At 50.5% G+C, this 9,624-nt stretch overlaps 1 protein-coding gene across 1 annotated transcript in view; it reads left to right on the top strand.

The window, feature by feature from the left end:
- Positions 1 to 534, top strand: part of LOC147105850 (carboxypeptidase A1-like) — a 39,597-nt gene extending 39,063 nt beyond the window's left edge. The window contains exon 10 of the mRNA XM_086010865.1: positions 329 to 534. Within this exon, the coding sequence (XP_085866991.1) occupies positions 329 to 534 (206 nt within the window). The remainder of the gene's footprint in view (positions 1 to 328) is intronic.
- Positions 535 to 9,624: the final 9,090 nt, after the last annotated feature.

Consider the following 9,624-nt stretch of genomic DNA (forward strand, 5'->3'; position numbering starts at 1 on the left):
TCCTTGGTAGTTTTTCTTATCCCCGGCTGGGGGTTCAGGTTCGGGTTCAGGTTAGGGTTAGCATCGTACCGTTCCTGTATATATTGCCCGAGATTTTGAACACCCCTCTGAACACTGGAGACGTTTATGGGTCCAACTTTAAGCATTGACGCAGTCTCTGAATCTCCTGAAAACAATTTCACTACAACTGTCCGAATCTGTATAGGTTCGGGTATAACCTAATCGGAGGTTGCATGGGATCGGATAACTATTGCAGTCTTAGATGTTAGGTGGGCAGACTGGTAAATAACTCGGTGCAAGGCTAATAAAGGCTGTTTTTGATTGGCAGGCAACGGGAGTAGCAGAGTTCTTTGCTCGGAAAGTTATTGTGGGCCTTACGTGCATTCAGAACCTGAGGTGCAAGCCATTGCCAATTTCACTGCAAAACACGGCAATTTTAAAGTTTTCATCACACTCCACAGCTACCTCCAGCTCTTGCTGTATCCATATGGATATACCCAAGTACCCCCAGAAAACGTCGAAGAATTGGTATGATACTTTTTTTTAACTGTATTTCAAGGAAATTATGTTTTTTTTAACTCCTCTTGTCCTTTATAAGCATTGGTTGGTGTGAATGTATGGCAGTGCACAATGGGTTGGTCTACCAAACACTTGGCTCGATATGGATTAGTGCCCATGATTCACCATAGGCTGGGGAGTTTCCAGGTGGGAGCAGGCCTTCAAAGTGCCAATCAGAGACCAAGCACATCCCAAATTGTTCTCATACCCCTGGCTACGGAGAGGGGAATGACCGAGACCGTAGTGTCGCATGAAGCAACCTGAACAATGCCATTTTTTTTCCTTTGGATATGTATTGGGGCAGACTTTTGTCTTCACCGCCTGGGTGTTAAGCATCGCCTGGCAGAGCACAGGGAAGGAAGATTGGGGGGGCGGGGGTGGGGAGGAAGATCCAGGGTGGGGGGAGGAAGATCGGTGGGAAAGAAGTCCAGCGAGTTCTGTAAGATCCTCCCCGTGAGATTTTCCTTTCTGCCCTCTGCCTAGGCTGTGAAGACCAAATCCTACCCCGTTGTGTTCAGCTCATGCCTGGTGCATACTGTTGGGTGCTTAGGTGGATTAGCAAACTGTCTGTCACCCCTCAGGACCGGGCTTCAATGCGAGCCAAGACTGGAGAGATGGAAGCCTCCTATTTCTGCTGGCTGTACGGTCCCTTTGCGAATTGAGCTTGGGTATGAATCTACGGGCTAACCCTGTCTGTAACTCCGCACTGACTCTCAGTGTTACGCTGGCAATCTCAATGAATAGGTGGGGGAGTCCAGAATAAGGGGGCATATCCTTAAAATTAGAGCTGGGCTGTTCAGGGGTGATGTCAGGAAGCACCTCTTCAAACAAAGGGTAGTGGAAACCTGGAACTCTCTCCCCCAAAACGCTGTTGAGGCTGGGGGTTAATTAAAAATGTCAAAACTGAGATTGATAGATTTTTGTTAGGCAAGGGTATTAAGGGTTACGGAACCAGGACGGATAGAAACATAGAAGATAGGAGCAGGAGTAGGCCATTCGGCCCCTCAAGCCTGCTCCGCCATTCAATGCGATCATGGCTGATCATCCAAACTCAGTACCCTGTCCCTGCTTTCTCCCCATATATAGAATACTAGCTGGAGTGCCCTGTAGTGTCCGTGTGTTGATAAAGACACTGAAGACAGGAGTTGGTTCATAGGTGGTTACTAAGCAAAGTCTGGGGGGGGTTCTAACGGATATACACAATACACAGGCTTATATAGCCCGAGTGGCAATCACCGGCACCACAGCACACCTGGGGCTCTTAAAGGCACATACACTACAATTCCTCCCCTTTTAGCTAACCAGTACATCATATTTTAAGTAATTATTAATTTACATGTTATAAGCAAAATAATATACATTGCTGTAGTTAATTAATCTATCTATATATATAAATGAATCGATCTGTCTGTCTATCTGTCTGTCTGTCCTCGGGTGTGCGTCTGTCCGGCTATGCGCTCGAAAGTTATAGAGCGTACCTACGCACGCGTTACCTCCGAAGAAAGCTTACGCTTCCGGGACGGTCGTAAGCATATTTACTTTTCGGTCGGACGAAAATTGTTCGCGCCTTATGCAAAAAACCTTCAAAATTAAACTCATTATCTGCTACTTAGCATTGATTGACTGACGTCAAGGTTCGACCAATCCTGTGCCGTCACGATTGACCAATCCTACAGTACAGTCCCCTGATGGTTGGCCAATCGGTGTGTGTGTGTGGGCGGGACTAATCGTTTTCATCTCAGGGATGTGGCAGCCATTGCCTCAAGCTAAAAACACCATTTACTTCCAGCTCAAAATCTGCTGATGCAGCTTCGAAAAAGTTAGTATCTCTTATGTTATTTTTAAAAGATTTACCAAAAATGTTTTATAAGTACTTTCACTTTCATCTTTGAAGGTATTAAAAGGTAGAAATGTTGCCCGGCAGCAGATTCACAAAGGGACAGAGAGACAGGGCCCAAAAGCCTGGGACTCGATTTAAAATGTTGCCCGGCAGCAGATTCACAGAGGGACAGACAGACAGGGCCTGAAAGCCTGGGACACAGCGACAGCACCAGCCAAACAAACCCCCACATTGCGGCTCCGGGAGCGGGAAGTGAGTTGGCGTCACTCGGGCCGGGCCTCACAACCGCTCGGCCCGAGACACAGAGTGGGCGGGGGAGTGTCAGCGGCCGGCCGTAAACCGCGCCACCCACGGCGTGGCGGCCGCACGCACCGGGAGCTCAGCTGGGGTCCGTCTCAGCCCGAGAGCCCGGCCGGGCCTTCAGCGCTAGGCCCCGCACAGCCACCGTGGCCGGGCTCAATTTTCAAAGCCCTTCCTCGGGTGCCAAAAGAGGGGGAGGGAGGGAGAGGAGAGGGGGAGAGGGAGAGAGAGTGAGAGGGGACAGACAGGGGCAGGGAGAGACAGGAGGGGTTGAGACAGAGGGGGCAGGGAGAGAGAGGGGCAGGGAGAGAGAGGGGGAGGGACAGAGAGAGGGTCAGGGAGGGAAAGAGTGACACAGAGCACGGGAGCGGCAGCGCCCAGCCGTAAACCGCGCGGCCCAAAAAATCCCTGGCAACGCCGGGCCCCCCAGCTAGTTAATTATAAGTCAGTCTCTCAGGAGGCTTCCTGACTCGGTCCGGATAACGCCTCGGGGGTGTAGTAGTTTCTGGTGGTGTAGTAGGTTCTTCTGGCAAGGCCGATTCGGCTTGAATGGCAGTGTTGGGTTCATCGGGTTCCAGTATCACCGGATCGGAGGTAGATATGGGTATCTCTACTTCATCGTTAGATGTATAGAGTTGTGGTGTAGGTTGTCCCTTTTTGGATGACTTTATGATTTGGTCAGCATGGCGTCTTATTATGCTTTCTCCGATGTCCACGGTATACATCAGTGGTCCTAGTCGTGTGCAGATAGTTCCAGGCTGCCATTTCTCGGTACGGTAGTCCCGAGCCAAAACTTGTTGACCTATCTGGAAGGTTCTAGTTGGCCTTTCATTCATGCCTTGAAACTGCCGGTTCTCCCCGTCCCTTCTGATGTTGGGCTTGACCAAATCCAGCCGGCATCTTAGGTTTCTATTGAAGAACATCATGGCGGGAGTTTGGTTGGTAACCATATGTGTTGCATTCCTGTATGCGAATAAGAAGTTATCCACCTTGTGCTGAAGTTTTATGTCTTCATTACCCATGGCCTTTATGGCCTTCTTGAAGGTCTGGACAAACCTTTCAGCCAATCCATTGGTGGCGGGATGGTATGGGGCGGACGTGTAGTGCTTAACCCCATTGTTTTTTAAGAACTTTCTGAATTCTTCGGACACAAATTGCGGTCCATTATCAGAACAGATCTGTTCCGGCAGCCCATTCCTGGCAAATATGGTCCTTAATACTGTGATGGTTTTTTCCGTGGTGGTGGAGGACATCTTTATTACCTCCGGCCACTTGGAGTGTGCATCAACCGCGATTAAGAACATTGAGTCCATAAATGGACCAGCAAAGTCGATGTATACCCTTTGCCAGGGAGATGAGGGCCACTCCCATGGATGTAGAGGGGCTTGTGGTGGAGCGTTTTGGACCTTCTGGCATCCTAGGCAGCTCTTGGTCATTTCTTCGATGTCTCCATCGATACCTGGCCACCATACAAACGCCCTGGCTAGGTTCTTCATTTTCACTCCACCCAGATGCCCCTCGTGAAGCTCCTTTAGCACTTTATCCTGGAGTTTGGGTGGAATCACCACTCTGGATCCACACATCAAGGTTCCTCGGCACACTGACAGCTGTTCTCTTCTTTGCGAGAATGCTGGCAACAGTGGTTCGCCATGTGCTGGCCATCCCTTCACTGTTAAATCGTAGACCCGTGAAAGAGTCGGGTCATTTCTCGTTTCCCTTTCAATGGCAGAATTTGTTACTGGTAGACATTCCACTATGGTAGAGTGGAACATCTCCATTGGGTCTACTGTAGGTGCCTCTTCTACCGTTGGCAACGGTAGGCGTGATAAACCATCAGCATTCCCATGCTGTTTTGACCCTTTGTATTCTATGTTGTATTGGTGTGCCCCTAGAAAAAGGGACCACCTCTGTAGCCTTTGCGCTGTCATAATGGGAACACCCTTTTTAGGGTTGAATATGGAGATGAGGGGTTGATGGTCAGTCAACAAGGTAAATTTTTGTCTGTGTAGGTAATGGTTGAATTTCTTTACTCCCCATACCAGGCTGAGTGCTTCCCTGTCGATTTGGGCATAGTTACGCTCAGCTGAGTTCAATGAGCGTGGCGCAAAAGCTATCGGCCGTTCCAAGCCATCAGGGAATTTATGCGATAATACTGCTCCTATGCCGTAAGGGGATGCATCGCACGCCAGTCTGATTGGCAGTGATGGGTTGTAATGAGCCAAAACTTCTTTGGATGTGATTAAGTCTTTGCATTTATGGAAGGCACTTTTGCAGTCTTCGTTCCATTTCCAAATTACTCCTGTCTTTAGCAGTTCATTAAGAGGGTGTAGAAGAGTTGATAAGTTCGGTAAAAATTTATGATAGTAATTTATTAATCCCAGGAACGACCTTAATTGTGAAACATTTTCAGGCGCTGGGGCTTTTATGACCACCTCAATTTTTTCAGGTGACTTATGCAACCCTTCCTTATTTATTATGTGGCCACAATATGATATTTGATTTCGGAAAAATTCGCACTTGGGGCGATTTGCTCGTAGGCCCCGTTCTCCCAGCCTAGTGAGCACCTGCTCTAAATTGGCAAGGTGCTCGTTGTCGTTTTCTCCTGTGACAAGGATGTCGTCTAGGTAGCATTGAGTCCCCGGAATCCCTTGCAGGACTTGCTCCATAGCTCTTTGCCAGATAGCTGGAGCGGATGCTACTCCGAAAACCAGTCGATTGTACTGGTACAGACCTTTGTGTGTATTTATCGTGAGATATTTTTTAGAGGCCTCTTCAACCTCCATCTGTAGATATGCCTGTGCCAAGTCAATTTTGGTGAAACGTTTCCCTCCGGATAGTGAGGTGAAAATATCTTCTATCCTCGGAAGAGGATACTGTACCGTGTGAAGGACCGGGTTTACAGTCACCTTGAAGTCTCCACAGATGCGAATTTTTCTCTGTTCTTCAGATTTATCATTCTTCAATGCTTTCTTCATGACTGGGACGATGGGTGTTGCCCACTCGCTCCAATCTATTTTAGATAATACGCCTGCCTTTTCCAAATTCTCCAGCTCTGCCTCGACTGCTGGACGAATTGCGTATGGCACCGGTCTTGCCTTAAAAAACTTGGGAATTGCTGCATCTTCCACTTTTATTGAGGCGGTGATGCCTTTCAAGGTTCCTAGTTTCTCTTGAAACACTTCCTTGGCATTGGCCAAGATGTCTTTTAATCATTCAGGTATGACGTCATCATCATTTTTTTCCTTACTGGTCACCGTCAGTGCCTGAATGGAGTGCCAGTCTAAACGTATTTTTCTGATCCATTCACGTCCCAACAGCGGTGGACCACCATCTTGTAGAACGTATAAATACAACTTCTGTATTTCCTTGCCGTTGTATACAACAGGCACCCTTATTTTTCCTTTGGGGTATACTTTCTGCCCCGTATATGTTTTCAAGATAATGGATGTGTCTTTTAAAGGTATATGCGGAAATAGCCGCTCGTAATCCCGTCGATTTATGACGGCCAGAGCTGATCCTGTATCTAGCTCCATTTTAACTGGGGACCCTGCTATTGTGAGGGTAACCCAAATGGTCTGGTAATCTTCTTTGGCAATTACATTATGTAATTTGAGAGAGCTTAGTCTCTTGTTCCCGGAGTCGCTATCGCTCTTCTGGTCTTCGGAGCTACTGTCCGTCATCATTTGTACCTTTCTGTGCTTTTCCTTATTGATTCTTTTCCTGTTAGTGGATTTTTTGTTTTCAGATCGGCACACACGTGGAATGTGTCCCAGCTTTCCGCATCGCCTGCATGCTTTTTCCTTGAACCAGCAGTCCCTCTGGTCATGGGTGGATCTGCCGCAGCGATAACATCTCTCGAAACCCCGTGTCATTTCATGGGTGCCGAAGTCCTGTGGCCTTTGCTGTATCTCTGCAGCTCCTATTGCACTGAAAGCCTTGTCCAGTGTTAAATTTTTCTCAGAAGATAGCTTTTTTTGTGTTTCTACACTTAGGGGATCGCAGACGAATTTGTCTCACAGAGAATCTGCCAGTCCTGCCTCGAATTGGCAGTGTAGGGTATCAACAATCTCCTTAAAATTCTTGTCCATCGGTTCGGCTGGAGTGATTAAGTTTCGTAACAGCTTGTATGTCTTTGCGCCAATTAGATCCAGAAGTACTGAAGCTTTTTTTTCATCTTCTATTCCATTTGCGGTGCAATATACCTCCACTCTTTCCACATATGTGGTCCAATCCTCTATCTCGTTATCAAAAACATCAATATTGCCAAATTTAGGCATCTTAGAAAAGATATGGCGCTTCCCGCGCTTTTCTTTCTTTTCTGTAGAAAAGATATGGTGCTTCCCGCACTTTCCCGCCGCTGCTGCCGATGACAACGCTGTTTACTGCGGTTTCCGTTTGTTTTATTTTTTTATTTATTGTTGGAGACTCGTTCCCGCCGGAGTTTCTCTCCAGGTCTGAACGCTGACCTGCTTGCCGCGCCGGCCGTCTCCCGAGTGCTCCCTCCCAGTCTGTTATTGCTTGCCTCCGATTTCGCTGCCTGTCTCAGCTGTAGAGCCAGCTGCTGGAGCCCCAGCATGACGCCCAGGAAGGATTAGCGCAGTACCTGCCACCAGCTTGGCCAGCTGGTGAAACCACAGCTTCTCTCACTTCCTTGAGTCTTCAGGACGCCCGAGGAATCGATGCCCTTGAGGTGCTGCCGAATTGCAGGTAAGTCCGTTTCCACTTCGTCGCCACTGTAGTGCCCGTGTGTTGATAAAGACACTGAAGACAGGAGTTGGTTCATAGGTATTTACTAAGCAAAGTCTGGGGGTGGTTCTAACAGATATACACAATACACAGGCTTATATAGCCCGAGTGGCAATCACCGGCACCACAGCACACCTGGGGCTCTTAAAGGCACATACACTACATGCCCGGCGGTGCCGAGGGTTTTTTGAGGGCATGTTGTTGTTGGAAGAGAGAGAGAGAGAGACTGGGGGGACTTGGGCAGAAACAACAAAAACCCAAAGCAAACTCAATTGCTACTTGGCCCTAAACAGACAATACAACATAGCTGATTACCTGACCATGGTAAAGGACAGCAAACTGAGAAAAATCTTGACAATGTACAGACTTAGTGAACATAGCCTGGCGATCGAAAAAGGTAGACACAGGCAGACCCGGCTACCAAGAGAGGACAGGATATGCTCTCACTGCAGTCAGGGAATGGTGGAGACAGAGATGCACTTCCTCACAGCTTGTAGAAAATATCAGGGCATAAGGGAGAATTTCTACCCAAAATTTACAAAAATATGCCCGGAATTCAGAAATTTGAATGACGACCAAAAACTCCCATACCTACTAGGGGAAGAGAGAAATTGCGTAACACTAGCGGCACACTATGTTACTGCTTGCCATAAACAGAGGGACAACCACTAAAGATAAGATAAGAGTATATATAAATTATATGAAAGTATATTTATACACTCAGGGATATATCTGTTTATACAATGTATGGATGGATCTGTATTTTTGTGAACAAACATGAATGTTTTCCGATGCTTTGGCAACATAAGATGTAACTTGTCATGCCAATAAAGCGATTTGAATTGAATTGAATTGAATTGAGAGACTGGGGGGAGAAGAGAGAGACTGGGGGGAGAAGAGAGAGATGGGGGGAAGAGAGAGAGAGAGACTGGGGGGGAGAAGAGAGAGACTGGGGGGAGAAGAGAGAGACGGGGGGGAAGAGAGAGAGAGAGACTGCTGGATTTAGTTTGGGATTAGCCTGGAGAGAGAGGAGGGGAAGGAGCGCCTCAGGCCTGGCCCGATCGACCCCTGCGAAGGAAGGAAGGAAGAAGGCGAGCTCTCCCTCCCTGTTCCACCCCCTCACTCTTTCCCTCTCTCCCCTCTCCCTCCCTGCCCCTCTCCTCACTCTCCCTCCCCCTCTCCTCTCCCTCCCTCCCCCTCTCCTCACCCTCCCTCCCCCTCCCTCCCCCTCTCCTCCCCCTCCCTCCCCCTCTCCTCCCCCTCTCCTCTCCCTCCCTCCCCCTCTCCTCTCCCTCCCCCTCCCTCCCTCCCCCTCTCCTCTCCCTCCCTCCCCCTCTCCTCTCCCTCCCCCTCTCCTCTCCCTCCCTCTCTCCTCTCCCCCCTCCACCCCTCCCTCCCTCCTCCCCCCTCCCCTCTCCCTCCCTCCCCCCCTCCTCTCCTTCCCTCCCCCCCCTCCTCTCCCTCCCTCCCCCCCTCCTCTCCCTCCCTCCCCCTCTCCTCTCCCTCCCTCCCCCCTCTCCTCTCCCTCCCTCTCCTCTCCCTCCCTGCCCCTCTCCCCTCTCCTCTCCCTCCCTCCCCCCCTCCTCTCCCTCCGTCCCCCCCTCTCCTCTCCCTCCCTCCCCCCCTCCTCTTCCTCCCTCCCCCACTCTCCTCTCCCTCCCTCCCCCCCCTCCTCTTCCTCCCTCCCCCCCTCCTCTCCCTCCCTCCCCCCCTCTCCTCTCCCTCCCTCCCCCCCCTCCTCTCCCTCCCTCCACCTCCGCAGATCAGTGCCTCAGGGCCGGCCGGTGCGCGGCCTAGCGCGTGAGGCCCGGCCGGACTCACCTTAGCTCTCTCCCTCCCTCCCCCTCTCCTCTCCCTCCCTCCCCCTCTCCTCTCCCTCCCCCTCTCCTCTCCCTCCCTCTCTCCTCTCCCTCCCTCCCCCCCCTCCCCCTCTCCCTCCCCCCTTTCCTCTCCCCCCCCTCCCCCCCTCTCCTCTCCTTCCCTCCCCCCCCTCTCCTTTTCCTCCTCCCCCCTCCGCGGATCAGCGCCTCAGGGCCGGCTGGTGCGCGGCCTAGCGCGTGAGGCCCGGCCGGAGTCACCTTAGCTCAGGTCGTGCTCCGGGCTGACGTTGACGCGCGCGCTGACTCCCGCCCCACCAGCCTTTACTAAGATGGCAGCGATGGCTACGCTCGGCTCAGTCC

Source organism: Somniosus microcephalus, chromosome 17, assembly GCF_052327205.1.
Source record: "Somniosus microcephalus isolate GS21.2 chromosome 17, FLI_Smic_1.0, whole genome shotgun sequence".
NCBI classification, from domain to species: Eukaryota; Metazoa; Chordata; class Chondrichthyes; order Squaliformes; family Somniosidae; genus Somniosus; species Somniosus microcephalus.